This window comes from Pararge aegeria, chromosome 1 (genome assembly GCF_905163445.1).
Source record: "Pararge aegeria chromosome 1, ilParAegt1.1, whole genome shotgun sequence".
NCBI classification, from domain to species: domain Eukaryota; kingdom Metazoa; phylum Arthropoda; class Insecta; order Lepidoptera; family Nymphalidae; genus Pararge; species Pararge aegeria.
Genome location: NC_053180.1, coordinates 14,180,014 through 14,197,228, shown reverse-complemented (window position 1 = coordinate 14,197,228; position 17,215 = coordinate 14,180,014). Strand labels below are relative to the sequence as shown.

At 34.8% G+C, this 17,215-nt stretch overlaps 1 protein-coding gene across 1 annotated transcript in view; it reads right to left on the bottom strand.

Annotated features, from left to right (window-relative positions):
• Nucleotides 1-1,735: 1,735 nt before the first annotated feature.
• Nucleotides 1,736-17,215, bottom strand: part of LOC120625155 (Down syndrome cell adhesion molecule-like protein Dscam2) — a 46,325-nt gene continuing 30,845 nt past the window's right edge. The window contains exons 28-29 of the mRNA XM_039892126.1: nucleotides 10,851-10,928; nucleotides 1,736-2,226 (exon numbers count right to left, since the gene is read on the bottom strand). Of these exons, the coding sequence (XP_039748060.1) occupies nucleotides 2,198-2,226; nucleotides 10,851-10,928 (107 nt within the window). The 3' untranslated portion in view covers nucleotides 1,736-2,197. The remainder of the gene's footprint in view (nucleotides 2,227-10,850; nucleotides 10,929-17,215) is intronic.

Here is a 17,215-nt window from a genome sequence, read left to right as displayed (position 1 = left end):
ATGTGATATAATAAGCACAAATATTTATAAGCAAAACAGTAAGTTTATATCTAAAGACTATAAGAGATCATCTACCCTAAGATGTGAGTAAGTTGATTTTATAAAGTGGTATAGGCCATATGAAGGCACAATATATGTCGGTATATTGGATAGAAGCTGGCGTTACTTTATGGAATTCCATGGAACACAACACTGAATTTAAACTTAACGAAGCATCTTCAGGAGATGTTGACTAGCAACTTACCATTATAAATAAAAATACTACGACAATACACACATCGCCATCCAGCCCCAAAGTAAGCGTAGCTTGTGTTATGGGTACTGAGATACCATTGCATTTGGCAAGACTTTCGTGCTTTAATATGTAGTCAGAGCACCTATCACGTAGTCATAAATTATTACCGTGGGAAAGACTGAACCCATTTGGACGTTAGAGCCCTAAGGTTCTGTAGTAGCGATGGTAAAAGCAGCCTTGGTAGACCCCTACCTTAGGGGGAAAAATGTCGTCTATTGGGTTGCCGAGTGTAGTGGATTATCAAAATTCCTATGAAAGACGTATGTCCAGCAGCTGTCCTTCATCGGTTGGCACGTCCACGGATTCATAAGCAGGCGGATCCCAGGTACAATTTATGTCAGAACAAGTGAACAGGGTAAATGCACAGGTGGAAATTGTATTAAAACACTCAATCCTTCAAACATTTATTTTTTATTTGACGTTCCATAAATAATGACGACAATAATATTAAATAGGTTACTAACAAAGTATCTAACTTTATGAAGTTACACGAAGACGTAGATGCAACTTTGTCAAAGGAGAAATTTTATCCATTAATACGGATTGCGACGAGAGGAATCTCGGTTAAATTAACAATGACAAAGTTCTACTAAAGTATAATACAACAGAGATTTGGCACAAAGACTTGGGCATTAAGTACTTCTTACTTCTATGAAGAGTTATCAGTCTTTCAATAAAGATAATAATATTTGACAGTAAATATTTGATACGCTAAATGGGTTGTTTGCCTTTCGTGAACAGATTTTTCGAACTAAGCTTGAATTTTTTAAAGAAATATATCACTTTGTGATCATGGCATTTGATAATTCAGTCGAAAAATTCAATCACAAAAGACTTTCTAATAAGATACATGACAAGACTCCATTACTTAATTTTCTACATATAACTACACTTTTCAGTTTATTGATATGATTTAAATGTTTACATTTAAAATTAAATTTCTAAGTGTCTTGAATTATCTGGTGTTGGGTATTTATTTGATGAAAAATAATAAGTATATACATTTTTCAAATAACAAAATTCTAAAAAAGAGTTCATCAGATACAATATCGATCAATTCAATACCAAATAATTATAGCAAGGACTTAGAAAATGCTTAAAAAAATGTAGTAAAGAAGTTTTGTGCAAAAAAGAAGCTTTTGATTTTAAAATACTTACTAATAAAAATATGTAAGTTAGTCTGCAAAAGTTATTTTTAATCGGGACGTTATGCCGTCAAGATATGTCGCACTGCCTTTTGCATTTAAAAATAGTTTTGTAAAAATAATAATATATTATATTATGATATTGTTCATACGCGCCTTCGTACAACGGTATTTAAAAATTCAATCGCGAACCTTAATTATTTTTAGAAAATTTTCTGACATAAATATTATAACGCTTATTGCGTTAGAATATTTATGTATAATATTTATTTGTAAACTACAATTAGAACGCAAACACACTTTTTCCACGGAAAATTCGTCTTAATCGTTCTTAACTTATTCAAATAGTAAAGATACAATCGAGCAAACCATGTAATTTATGTCTTCTTACATACTATTAAGAACTAGTTTAATTCATCTGGACATAACTTTCCTTGGAAAAAGTTATCTTTGATTTTTTTTTATTTCAAACAGTTTGACCCATAAGCGCTAAACTTTTGAAGAAAATTTCTCATCCTTCTTATTCAAATATCCGTCTGACACCTGAAAGTTGGCAGTGAGTTTTCTTAGTCTTATTTCTGATAGGCTTGAACTTAGGTTAGCTGATAGTTGAGTTAACATACAAATGGTTAACAGCCCTTATAAACTAACGATATAAATAAAAGCTTCCCAAAAAGTACGTGTACTGGTGAACGGAAAAAGTATCCAAAAAACCTTAGCAATGCTACAAGCATTGAAATAAAATCCTGGCAGTTTTTTATCTGTGATGCGGAGTTCGGCAGTGGCCTGAAACAACATTGTGATTTATTAACACTAGTTTCAGTTGTAAACAAGTTCCATTTCTATTTGAGAGTGCTTTTAGGAGGATCGCGTGAAAAATGGCATCATCAACGTCGGTTTTGCTTTTTAGGAAGAATTTTAAGATGAAAATGAAAATTTGTTTCATCCATCAACATTTTCAAATTAAGAGCCTTATTAATAAACATTGCATGACGCTGAAATAGTGTCTGTGTGTGTGTCTGTGTGTGTGTCTGTGTGTGTGTGTGTCTGTGTGTGTGTGTGTGTGTGTGTGACTGTCTGTCTGTGGCATTGCATTTTCCTTATGGATAAACCGAATATGATTCTGTTTTGATGAAAATCGCTTTATCCATTTGCAAGATAACCGCCGCCACAAAATAAATATACTACAACAATACACACATCGCCATCTAGCCCAAAGTAAGCGTAGCTTGTGTTATGGGTACTAAGATAGCTGTTGAATATTTGCTGAATATAATACACATAAATATACACCCAGACAGTGAAAAACAATCATGTTCATCTCACAAACATTTTCCAGTTGTGGGAATCGAACCCACGGCCTTGGACTCGGAAAGCAAGGACGCTGCCCACCGCGACAATAGGCTGTCCGAAAAATGTATTCCGTCTACCGTCCGAAAATGGCGAAGTACATATTTTTTCACAACTCCCTCCCTATGGCTATATAAATGAAAGGGCTTCACTAGTAGAATAATGTACAGTAAATGGAAAGTTGGGAAGTTTTCAAATCATTTATTTATATATTATTTACGAAAAGCTGTCAGTCGAAGTGTGACAAAACACAATATGTATTTCGACGTTATGCCACGTTTATTAATACACGTATTAACTGAGATATGCATACGAGCAATAAATCGAGAGCACTCGCTTAAAAAGGTAAAGTAATTATTTTTAGCACTTTTCAATACAGATACGTGTGCAATCGAACACTTAATAGAATGGCAGAACAGCTTTAAAATGCTTTTCTGCCATTCTATCAAGTGTTCGAACTTTTTTTCACATATAACACGGATTATCATAAAAATTAAGATATTTTAAATTGATTAATAAATGTAACAAAAAAACAACCGATTTATATGTCTCCATATTAAACACTTGAATCATTAACAGAATTCATATGCTTTGAAAAATCATGACAATTGACATCCGAACTGTACATATTAAATAATAATTATATAGGCATCAATTTTCAGGATATATTCCTCGATTTGATTAGCATCCCCTCATTCTCCAGCATCCTCAGATCCTGTCTTGGTGATAGTGGGAAAACTTCGTATGTTTAACGTATGAAATACTTAAATCGATTGACGGCAAAATAAGCCAACAAATCCTTTAATAATAAACATGGAAAGAAAACCTTATGAAATTAAAAGTTCCTTTAATTTAAACATTCAGTAGAGACGGGCATTACTGCGCGGAAGTCCATGATATACAGTGTACATAAATATCGCGTCAACTGGCTAAATCGAGGTGGTATTACAATATTTTGTTTGTATATTTGTACCAGTATTAATATTTTAAATGCGAATGTGTGGCTCTTTGTTTGTTCGTTGCATCAGTACAGCTAACTATTGCACCGATCATGATATAATTTAGTTAGTTACTAGGAAACTTAAAGATAAAGAGATAGATTGCATCCCGGAGACCGGACCGGATGTAGGGTACTTTTTATCTCAGGAAACGTAATGGTTACGGTGGAATAAAAAAAAACCATAACAAAAAACAACTAACTAAGTCCATAGCTAGATTTTGATATAGCTCCACAGATTCTCTGCAATTTATTTTGAAGCACTCTTAAACTGGTACACTGCCTGATTGAAATCTATACCGGGTTAAATAAAAATATCTGAAATAAATGAATTTTTAAATATTCAATATTTTACATAGATAAGTCACTACTCTAGTCGTTCCTACTCTGTAATGTAACCACGACTCTATCGTACGTTCAATGACCCAACTACGTGACGTTGTCCAATCATAAGTATTTGGTTTCACAGTGTAATGTCACTTTATAGAAATAACATAATTTTTTTGTATGAAAGAAATTAATACTGAATTTTGAGAAGTTGTAGAGCAAAAGTTGTTAGTTCTAATAATAGAAACAACAAGGCCGAGAGCTTGGCAAGATGGTAGCCGGCTAACCAGTTAGGAGTATGGCAGTTAAGTTAACCCATAACTCTAATCGATTTGTACGCGGCTTCGTAATCTACTAAATAATTACTAGGTGGCATAGCTTGGTCTGCAGAGTGGCAATGAGTGACGCCGATAGCCGAAGCCTCCCAGAAGACCAGACCCGAGATAAGTTATAAAATGAATTTCTAAATTTCCGAATTGCCCCCCCCCCCCCCCCCCCGGGGACCGAACCAGAGACCCACCAGTTATAAGACCATAGACCGTTCACCACTCGCCAGGGAGGTCGTCGGAATTATTAAAGCGATTCTGTTCTCATAATACCAATGCAAAGTTATACAATTTAACATATCTGATGCAGCACAAAATCTGCTATTGTATGTAATTAGTCTCCGTAACTCGACTTGAAATTTCTGCCTCAAGTCAGAACTACGTCAACAAAAAGTTTCCGCTGCGCAACTATTGCACTGGTAAGTCATGCATTCTTCAAGTTAGGCCCAGATCATTTAAAGAGGAATGGCGGAAATGGAAGCGGAAGCGGTTAAATATATATACATTCGAAGAATTCTGGGAGCGGTGAGCGTTGTGGTTTATAAGTGTGTAATTCTAAAGAGAGACTTATTTTTTTATTTCACTTCAACTTAGCTGTTGATGCGGGCTAACCTATTAGGGAGTGTGGCACTTATAGTAATCCCATATTATCCTAATTGGTTTCTACGACATCGTACCGAAACTTTAAATCGCTTAGCGGCCCGTCTTTGTCGGTAACCACAACCGAAGCCTCCTATCAGACCAGAAAAGAGAAAGTTCAAAGATTATAAACTTCCAAATTGTCCCGGCTGGGAATCGAACCTAGGTCCTCCGAATTAAAACTACAACTCACAGCTGCGCTATGGAGATAGTCAAATTCGAAACCAATACAGCACAAACGTTAAATCAATGTATCAAAGTGCGAAATTTGGCATAGAGGCTGGTACCAATCATTCTGGAGATGGCCATACGATCATTTATATGCCTTGCAAACTGAAAAATCAAGAGATTGGATACTTATTTAGGTCCATTATTATACTGCTTAGATTTTTTTTCATGAAAAATGAAAAGTACCGCGCGTAGTAAGGGCTGATAACCTGTCTTTTAAATTCAATATTTAACTAGGTATCCAACTACCTTAGTCTTTGTCTGAGTGTGTCTGTGTCTGTCTCTGGCGATTTTGGCAGACACATTTTTTTGTTTTTAACTGTATATACGAGTACCTACATTAGACAAGTAACGTTCAACTGTAAATTCTTAAGGTTAATTATGTCACGTTATGCATTTGATATTCCGGTGTCTTACAACTTGTTAGAAGAGTGACCGTATCAATAAAACTTTGACATTACGTAATTGACAAGTATTTAAATTGAAATCATTTCCGCTATCGCTTTTGGCAACGAAAACAAAGCCTTACTTTCGGTAGAACGGTCTCGTATAAATCAAGCTAAGTTCTCAGCATCCGCTACAGTTGAGATTTACGATACATTTGCCTAAAGAGAGCTTTTAATGGAGTAACAACGATGTACATTGCTAATTGTTATGTGATGAGAAAATGTGCGTTACATAATAAAAGTTTTGTCTTTTCATTATGGCGGGAAAACATGGCAGGTTTTAAAATAAATATCTCAATAAATTTATTCATAGGAGTTTTAGAGCATAGCCCAATACGCTGCTGCGATGCGGGATGGCTTAAACGATTTTTATAAATGTTTAGTTGATAAACTTAACTAAACACAGAGATAGGCACCACTAATTTCCTAACCATCAGGTACTGATTTTCTTCCAGTTAAATTTTATCAGATTTCCAAACTTTTTTGTATATACCCTGCACATCCACCCGGTGCCATTTCGTTGTTTTTTTTTAATCGTGGCGCACGATTATAATGGTGTATGCATAGGTAGAGGGCACATAGATGAACATAAAATGAAAAGTAGCATAGTACCCCAAAGTATCCCTTTACCGGATAATCAAAGAAATTAGAATGGGGGTGGTTCGCTACGCCAGGTCGGTTCAATCCTTTTTTGGACAGACTAGGGAATCGAACCCAGGCTCTCATATTATGAAACACATCATTGTAATGTATCGATGTAGGTTGTCAATTTTGAGATAAATAATAACCGAAATCGCCAAACCATGTTCGTTTTCAACACAAACACAAATTTCCTATACAAACAAATTAAGTATAAATGTTTCGTCATGTGCAAAAAAGAGAATTTACACTTGTTCTTCCGAGGTCTAGATAACATTTATTTAATCTCTCTGACCTCATTCTGAAACACATCGGAGTTGGCGTACAGCCAGTAGGTAGTATCTGCACATGGTTGGATGGGCATCTCTGGCTTAATAATTTAATCTTTGACGTATTGTGAATACAAATCTTTAGGGTTTTTATCGAAATAAAAAAAAACAGAATTTAGTTCATAATCAGAAATTGATATCATTATGACAAATTTCTAAATTAGAATCATCAAGTGTATGTGCAAAGCCGGAATCAGTCTCAGACAGTCCCAGTTTTTAAGTTTTTCATTAGCAACTTAATGAATTGCATATCTAACGCCACTTGGCAATATGTGCATGAAAATGTAGGACTCCTGCATTTTCTTACATTTTATCTTGAAAGCACTGCTTTTTAATCCCATACACTGTCATCAACAGTTATGCAAGCACTCGCTCAAAAACAAACACATATACAAGCTCGCGCACACACTTGTACACATTGTAGATTTATAATCAGTATTAGGTTAGTAATATTGCTTTTTTCACCATACACCTATGGTGAAGAAAGAATCATAATAAGAACTATAGAAATCAGAAGAGGGAAAATGATTAGCCTCCTACTAAGACATGATGAATTATCACACATATCATTGAGAGAAAAGTAGAAGGAAAGAGGACAACCGAGGCTGGCTTTTGTGGAACAAATAAACCGAAAGATTGGGGTGGAGACTTATAAAGAGGTGAAAGAGAGGGACATGAATGGAGAAGGTCGAAAACGGATACACCGACAAGAGCCTAACTCTTAAATTAAAGAGAGACGGTGGAGTAGGGCTGGGCTAGCTGTCACAAGTCGTTTACAGTAATAGCAGTCATTTACTGGTATTGATCTAAATTGTATGTATTGATCGTATTTATTAACATTGGTAATGTAATTAATCTGAATGTTGATGTGTGAAAGATGAACAAAGTACAAGTTTTACCGGTATGCTTTTCGGGGAAAAAGTATTGTTTATTATTTCAAAACTTTAAGATACCTTACGTCAAATTTCAGAATTCTTCAGTCATTTTATCATGAAGAAGTTATAAAAGAATTGCAAAAAATCGGGTCAATGGGTTCCTCTGTATCTCTGTGGGTGAAAGAAGAATAAACAAACGAACCTTCAGTTACATTGTACCTATACCTAATATTATCAGGAATTTACAAAGAAATAAATTAAACTTTGTAACACATTACAGTATCAATACACAAACAATAAGTACCTTATCGCTAAAAAAACAATCTCGCTCAAAATGCAGAGGATAGGTTTAATGACATTACATTTTCTACAAAAAATTAAACAAAAGATAGGTCCAAAGAACGGCTTATCTCTAATTAGATTCCTTCTGGGAGCCTCTGAATCATTATCATTAATCAAAATCAATCTAATTTAATTCGTTCAAACATTAAGTTACGTTAAAGCCAAAGTTTACTTAATCGCTTTGACCTATTCCCGGGACATATTTGAGTTGGCGGATTGCCAGTAGGTAGTGTATAGGTACGAGAAGGTAGACATAGATAGACATGTCTAACTTAATGCTAATGTTTCGCGTGATGTGAATCCAAATCCAAAACACATTTGGCGACCGCATAATGTATAAGTAAACGTATTAAAAAAACAGGTAAGTATGCATTTTTGAGTCAAAATTGAGCTTTTGTAATCTTCGGATTTTGAATAATCATCATAAGCTTTTTAACATTCCATTGGTTGGAATATATCTCATCTTAGTAGAATAGAGTATATTCAGAGTAGGCCCTCCCCGATTAAATAATGCTGGTTGGCGGGCTGGTGTATAAATTTTGCCAAAATCATCTTTTTTACACCAAATAATGATCTTAAGTTTTGAAGCTCTATTGCTTAGTGAACCTTTATTTTCCGAGAATTAAAACTGTAGGTGAGTAAGGAATTATATTATTCAACCCGATAGTAAATTATTTCGTACCAACTCTATTGTACAAAAACCTCTACACCAATTTGACAGGTAAAAAAATAATGCTTTGCCATACCTTTCCACGAAAACTTAGAGAAAAGGTAAGCACTATATTAAGAGTTGCCAAGTTTTCAATAGAAATGGCAGCAGCAAGAAAAAGGCACAAAATCATGTTGCTATTACATGATATGTTATAGTTTGATTCTTATATTTTGCAGACGAATCTCTGTGACACTTACAATTGTCATAATCTATATATATAAAAGAGGATGTTTGTATATATGTCATCGATAAACTCAGAAACTATTTGACCGATCATTATGAAAATTGGTATGCTTGTGTATTTTTTCACGGAGAAGGTTTATATGCTATGCCCATTGATGTAACTCCCCACCAGGCGGCGCTGTCAAGTATCGACTTCCGCCCCGTTCAACCGATTGTCATAAAAATTGGTATGACCATGTATTTTTCCACGGAGAAAACGAACATGCTATGTCCATTGATGTAACTCCCCACCAGGCGGCGCTGTCAAGTATCGACTTCCGCCCCGTTCAACCGATTGTCATAAAAATTGGTATGACCATGTATTTTTCCACGGAGAAAACGAACATGCTATGTCCATTGATGTAACTCCCCACCAGGCGGCGCTGTCAAGTATCGACTTCCGCCCCGTTCAACCGATTGTCATAAAAATTGGTATGACCATGTATTTTTCCTCGGAGAAAAAGAAAATGCTATGTCCATTGAATTAACTCCCCACCAGGCGGCGCTGTCAAGTATCGACTTCCGCCCCGTTCAACCGATTGTCATAAAAATTGGTATGACCATGTATTTTTCCACGGAGAATGTAAATATGATGTCCATGTTATTAAATATCACCATCATATAGCGCTTCAATGCATTAAGTTCTATAGCGATCAACTGATTCAAAATTTTATATGCGGCAATGAATGCAATAAAATGTTTTCTCATTAAATTCAATGAGTTATTTTACAACTTATATTAAATAAGAAAATAAAAGAAATAACTAACCTTCTTTTGTAAACAAAAAAATATAATTTATTTAAAAAGCAAATCAGCTAACTTCAAATATATCATTTGTTATTGAAAATAAAAATAAAGCAATAAAATAAAAAATAACTTATAATTATTATTTTAAAATAACATGATCATGTACTAAAAAAATTGATTTGTAATTTTAATTGAAAGTGTAATTTAATGAAAGTCAATAATACTCTTAATTAGTAAGTATACTCAAGACTTTAATGATAATAAATAGTTTTTTCCGCTAGGAAAGGATTTTTTTAAATTCCATCAGGGTTAAATATGGGATGAAAGTTTGTAAAAAATTCTTCATTTATCAATTTATTTTTCAAGCTACATCAATTAAACTTTGATTTTAGGTTTTCGATTTATAATAAAGAAATACGTATTTCATAGGGGATCAAAATTTATATGAAAGTTTCTGATTTTCTAAGTAATTTCCGTTCATATTTTTCTATAAGCAGCAAGACCTTTTTTTAACCCTTTGTAGTAAATTTAACAAATCAAAAATAAAACTTAACGTGAGCGAAGCCGCGGGCAAAAGCTAGTTATTGATAAAGATCATCGGGAATTTGAAAAAAAAAGACAACACGTTTCAAATAGCGGCTTTTCTAGTCATTGGTTTTAAGTAACAGGTCCCGCTTTCGATCCTCAGGAGAGGCAATTTGAAATTTATAATTTCTCGTTTTTCTCTGGTCTGGTCTAATGGAAGATTTTGGCTGTGGCTAGTTACCACACTGATGAAAGACGTCGCGTAGAAACTGATAACTATTCACGATCGAAGCCTCCGTGACCAGATCAAGGAAAATTCAGAAATTATAAATTCCAAAAATTGCCCCTGCTGGCAGTGGCGGTACTACCATAGAAGCCGAAAAGCCAGACTTATATTATCTATTGAAATTTTTAATGATAATTCGCGTGTGGACCATAATCATAGAGTCTTTCAAAGATGAGATGATGTTCGTCATTAGGCACAAAAAGCACTGCCTTATATTGGTCATATGATGAGTAAAATTTTTCCTATATGTAACTGGGCTTGCTCTAATTCAAGACCCTAGGAACGCCACTGCCTGCTGGAGCTCTAGCCCGGGACCTTATAAGACCACAGCACTATCCACTGCACCAGGGAGATCCACAAATACCTTATAAATAAGATAAAAAACACATGATAGATAACCAATCACACATAGATACTTACGTCTAGGCATCCCTGAGACTGTGGCTTTCGACGTGCTGTCACTGTCATCTGATTCTGAGCGTGTTTGAAAACTGGTCTCTGCAACAATACATCTTCGTTAAATTTATTTGTCTTATGCCCTAAATCTAGGAATCGCCTAAATAGAATGCCAGACCATTTAAGTGATGTCTATAGAAAAACGCTTCACCAACTCCTAGATGATAACTATAGGTAAAAAGTTGACGGTATATCCTTGTTCGTCGTTAGTGAAAATGGGCGTTAGTGTCCTTTACAGGACACTCGATATAAGGGGTGTGTTTTTTAAATATTTGTACATGCTAAAGCCTTAGCCTTAAATATTTAAGGTGCTAGATAAGGGACCTTTTGCGCGATGAGAACAGATGTATGTAGGGATAGCCGGGTCGCTGCTTCCCGTCGAATCCTTGATATATTTCCATACATTTCGTTCAGTCACTAGACACTTCCCGGAATGTCCCGTGGCTAGCATGTAATCTTAGAATTCCGCCTGTGTGTTCCCCGTCTATTTTTGGCTACATGTCCACAAGTTGCCTCTGACATGTACGCCCACATCTGTTTGGCGTAGTATATTTGTTACAATAAACTTTTCTGTTTAGTCAAAAAAAATACAATTTCGGAACTTATTGGAACTGTGAATTTGACTGAAAAACCCACACCTAACAGTTGTTAAATAATAATATTAATAATAACGTTTAAATCAGATAAAAATCCATAGCTGCAACAATAACAATTTACTTATTTACTATATTATAAACTAAAATTGGCCAAACCTTTAAATAATAAAAAATTACGAATCTCCTAACTAAGGAAAGTACCCTTTTAAGCACTTGGTGTGTGAGTGTGTACCAACCCAGTGCTCCATAAAGGGATTTTCCCATTTATTGCTAAAATAACATCGTCATTATAATTAGCCTATAACAGTCCACTGCTGAACTAATGGGCATGTAGCCTAAGAGAAGGGTTTGACCACTATCCCAACGCTGGGCCGACGGGTTGGATCGCAGTAGATTGTAGCACAGAGGGTGTTGCTTGCGTTCTACGTTTTTTCCCTTAGTCGCCTCGTATTACCTATACTGATTCTGAGTTGTTACCTCACGGCACTAGAATAATATCGAAATCATCATCATATAAACCCATTACACTACAGGGCACGAGTCTTATCACCACGCTGGCCCAGTGGGGATTGGTGGATTCCACATACTAATTCAAAGCAAGTGATATTTTAATTACTTAAAACGCACATAACTTAATAAAGTCAGAGGTGCATGCTGGGATTCGAAGTCGGCCCCTCTAAAGTGAATTCGAGCGCTACCACTGCGCTATCAACGCTTCTTAAAAAATAATATGGTAAGATATAAATAAATAATTCTCTATTATTTTTATAGTTGTATAGTTGTTATGGTTGTTCTATTGTGGAAGGCAAAGTAACAATTGGTGACGATTATGGGATACCAAAGTAACGATTCCTTATTATTATATATTTTTTAATATATAATAATTAATGCTAGCGGAGATATCTTAACGTTAAACGATTGTATGCATTGGAGTGCAATTTTAATATAATAGTGAAAAAACCAATACAAAAAATAGCCGATCATTGACCGTAATGAAAAGCCCACTACAACCAAACCGCTTCTCGGAACAAAGTAATTCGCAACAATGATCAATCAGATTTTTTTTCATCCACGGAATATACGCGAATTATCCAGACGGTGTACGAAAAGCCAAACTTGAACTAAATAGAACAACGGAGTCATTAATTTTATTAAATTAGATCAAGATTGATGGTGATACAGAATCGCTGGTGAAGTGTGGAGCCAGAAAATAAGAGATAAAACAGCCAAGTATAAAAATAAATAAATAAATAAATATACTACGACAATACACACATCGCCATCTAGCCCCAAAGTAAGCGCAGCTTGTGTAATGGGTACTAAGTTAGCTGATAAATATTTTTATTTTATGAATATAATACACATAAATACTTATAATATACAGATAAACACCCAGACACTGAAAAACATTCATTTTCATCACACAAACATTTTCCAGTTGTGGGAATCGAACCCACGACCTTGGACTCAGAAAGCAGTGTCGCTGCCCACTCGGCAATTGATTAAATAGCTTCAATTGATTAAATAGTCCGTGCTGATTTGTTTAAAAATTCAATGAAACAATAGGTTGAACAATTTTCTTTTAAAGTAGGGCATAACTTACTTTAATATATCCAATCTTACAAAACAATTTGTAAGATTGAATCAAACTATGTTGGTAGTGTTTAGTTCGATAGAAAGGTTTATTTATGTTGTGTTTCCAATAGCAAATAGGGATATCGCCATTTTATTTATGTACCTATTAAAGAACATATATAAAACTTTATTGAGTGAATGTCAACGTAACATAAATTTGTATTTTTATTACTTAGTACAAGTTATTATTGTAATTCAATACGATGGTAAATTCTAAAATGTTTTACATATTATAAATTTTGGAACAGTCGAAATTTTAGCAGGAAACTCACTGGCTTTTGCGACTTAAGTGCCTTTAGTTACGATTCAGCCACGATTCACTTAAGGTCTGCGCACATCGGGTAAAGCAAGGGTGATGTCATGACATCCACCCCAAGACATCGAAAGAGAATTCAATCTCTAAACAATGGAATCAGTATTTTGTTACATCTTATAATGCTATATGTTGGGTAAAGTTAAAATGCTCTGCCCTGCTATTATATGTGTATGGGCGCTGGTCATGTATCCTTCAGTATGCAATGTAAATTTTTTTATACTTTTGATTGATACAATGTCTGAAATGGATGATAATTAATATCAACCTACCTTAGAATATCCGAATGAAATATTTAAATGCAACTTCAAAAACATAAATAATGAAAGGACAGCAATTCATTATGTTAGAAAGTCATCTTTTCTCAATTAGTGTTCAAAATCTAATGCTCCAGGCATTATTATACTTAATGAGATAATAAATTAAACAACAAAGACATTAACATTGTTAAAATTTACCAAGATTGATGGTGATTTGCGGGTAATATAACGAGCGAGACGTTTGCTTATACTTACTGAGCTGGAACTACGATATTCAGCATCAATTTCCTGTTGCTCTTTATACCTGTACCTCAAAGGCAACATAGAAAACGTATTTCACCTGAAACTATTTAATATATTTCTCCTAGCTGTATCTAAAGACTTGTATCGGAAAATTTACATTTAATTGAATGCAAAGTCTATCCTAGTTGAGTAGTCAATGAATCATTTGAATGTTTTTCATTCATTTTATTATTACAATTAGGTATTTGTTATGTAAACTGTTTTAATTAATAGCCGTTGCCCGGGAAGCTTATCCGGGAAATCCCTATGCATCTTAAGGATGTAAGCTGTGCCAAATTTCATCAAGATCGGTTTAGCGATTGAGCCTAACAATAGTAACAAACAAACAGACACACTTCCGAATTTATAATATTAATATGGATTAATTGCACATTACAAAAGTAAGCGGTAACGGCCTCGTGGTTACAGCTACGGCCTCTCTTTCGGTGTGACCAAGTTCGATCTCAGGTACTTCTAACTTTTGGAAGTAATGTGCGTCTTAAATTTTAGGAATTTAAAATATCACTTGCTTTTACGTTGAATTAAGGCATAGTGAGGAAACCTGCAAGCTTGAGAGCCATAACGTTCTCAAAAGTGCGTGAAGTTTACCAATACGCAGTTTGACGACGTACTTAATCCTTTTCATTCTGAGAGGAGAACCTTACCCGGTAGTGGGTTATTGGTTAATAATAATGATGATGATGATCTACGAATGTTTTACATAGCTTTGTAGTTGTTATTTGTAAATTACATAAATACCTACAATAAAAATCAAAAGAACAATAAAGCTGACAAGCACAAACTGCGTTATGGTCATTTCACTCCTTAATTTATTAATTTACCACTGTGTCCAGCACTAAGTTATTAATAACGATGAAAAAGATCAGAACGTTGATAAATAAGATGAATACGCTTGTCTTGTGGCCTATCGATAGGATAAACGAAACTTTTGGAAATTGCTTTTGTTGACAGCTTTATAAAGGCAGGGTACATAAAGATTTTATCAATAAATGAAAGCAGTTTACATAATCTGTATGGAAATGAAACGAGATAAGCAGACGCTAACCAAAACGTAAAGATGTTTTTCTAAGGAGTTTTTAAAGTTCGAGGTTATAAAGTCGACGCATACTTTTCCTTTCTTTTTCTATACCCGATTACACACATATCAATTATAGCAATTTTATGATGTTGTGTAAGTCAAACTGTAAAATCGCCTTTAGGACATAGAGATTTGAAATCTGGAGGAAATATGCCTTGAGTACCCTTACTTGCTTGTTACGCGCGGTGCGTCCTGTGAAGCGCCTAGAAACAAATTTAGGGAAATATGATGCGGTCACCGATCAATCTTTTCATATCGCATGAAAATTTGCAGACGCCCCTTGGTGTGTTATGCACGTTTAAAGGTGGTAAAATATGAATTAAAAGTTTGTATGGAGGTTTCGCTTTTTTACTTTCTATTATTTGGGTTTACTAATCACCAGTTTTCCACACTATTTCGAGCAAGAGTTAAGAAGTTGGCACTGTCCACCCCTATGTCTCGGCGAGTAAGTTAAGCCGTCAGTCTTAATTATAAGCCTATACCCAGCTGTGGTAAATTCATAGGGCGCAGACGATGATAAAGCAGGTCAGATGGCAATCAAATCCTTTGATAAATTATAATAGGTATAATATTTTTCCACATTTCACGCGAGCAATTCCAAAATAAATATTACTCTTTGCATGAATATCAAAATTAAAGCGATGAAATGAATAAATGACTTGCAAATTCAATTATTGGTAGCGAAAGCGTGAAATGTATGAGTGAATGTGCTCTTCTATAATGGACTTTATTGTTAAGCCCGTAAAAGCAATTTTAATGTAAAATAAGCACAGTAAAAATACTCGTATTTTATGTATTAATACAAATAAAAATATGTATGTATTTTTATTCCCTGACAATTTAGCAATCTTACCCGTTTTAGCAGTCTAAGATGGTAGCAGGCTAACCTAGTAGTTTAAATTAGGTATCGTATAGAAAAGTTTAGTCCTTCGGCGGCACGTCCTTGTTTGTAGATTGGATAATTGCTACGCCTAGACCTTCCACGCGACCAGACGAGAAAATTGAAAAGAAATAATTATCAAATTGCTCCTTTCGTGAGTGGAAATTGAATCTGGGACTTACACTTATATGATAACAGCGCTCATCACTACGCTAGGGCGCACTGCGTCATAAATATAAGTGCATAAACGCCTCTTATACAACGTGTAAACGAAAAACTTTACAAGTTATAGAGCGACATTGTTTACTGTCTCTGAGAATTATCTGTGAAACTGAATCCCTATTAGTTTTTGAGTAATTATTATAGTTATAGTTATTAATGAAAGAAATCAGATACAGGCCTTATATCATCTAAATTAACATCAAGTGACTTCGTCACTATACTAGGTACGTGTCGCGTAGCGTGGGTTATGCGCGAGTCGGTCTTTTATCTTCAACAGGGTTGTCATGAAACTTAGAATGTTTTGAATTAGGTTTTATGGTAAAATAACTATGCTTATTTTGATGCAATATTTTAACAACGTGATTCCTTATGAAATATACTTATGCACCCTTCAGCAATATTCCGTAATTCGGTTACACGTTGTACATTAAACACGATTATTTCTTAAAACCATTATAGGCCAAGTTTCTAGTTCGCCTTAATAAGATTGATATTCTTTTTTGTTTAATAAAACTGTATTGATTGAACCCTAGGGCTCGAACAATGCAATAAGGCAAGATGACTTAAAGGCTCCTCGTATGATGACATCAAACATTGCTTAACGAGCTTAAGTGATGATTATGATGGTGATCGAATGAGGATAGCTCTAGCCCACTGATCCGTTGGAGCAGAGCGGTGGGTTAACGTTCTAAAACCCTTTCGACTTTAAAAATGACTGTATTCGTACCTATTGTGCACGGTGACCATATTTTTCAACTTGCATCGACTATTCGCCCATCGCCTCGCATTGTCTGTTCGTGCTAATAGTTCCCGCTTTGCATTCCTTATTATTTTTTTGTTCTTCGGCTCCAGTGGCGTTCGGCTCGAGTATCAAAATTTATTAAAAATCTTATTAAAGTGCTATTGCTATTTGAGTGAATATCGGAATAGTTATTAAGGCAGCTGAAAACCGCTGTGTTGGTTGCACTTATTATTTTACGATGTTATATAATACAGCAAGTTACTAAGTATATTATATAATTCATTGACTGAAATGTTCTCT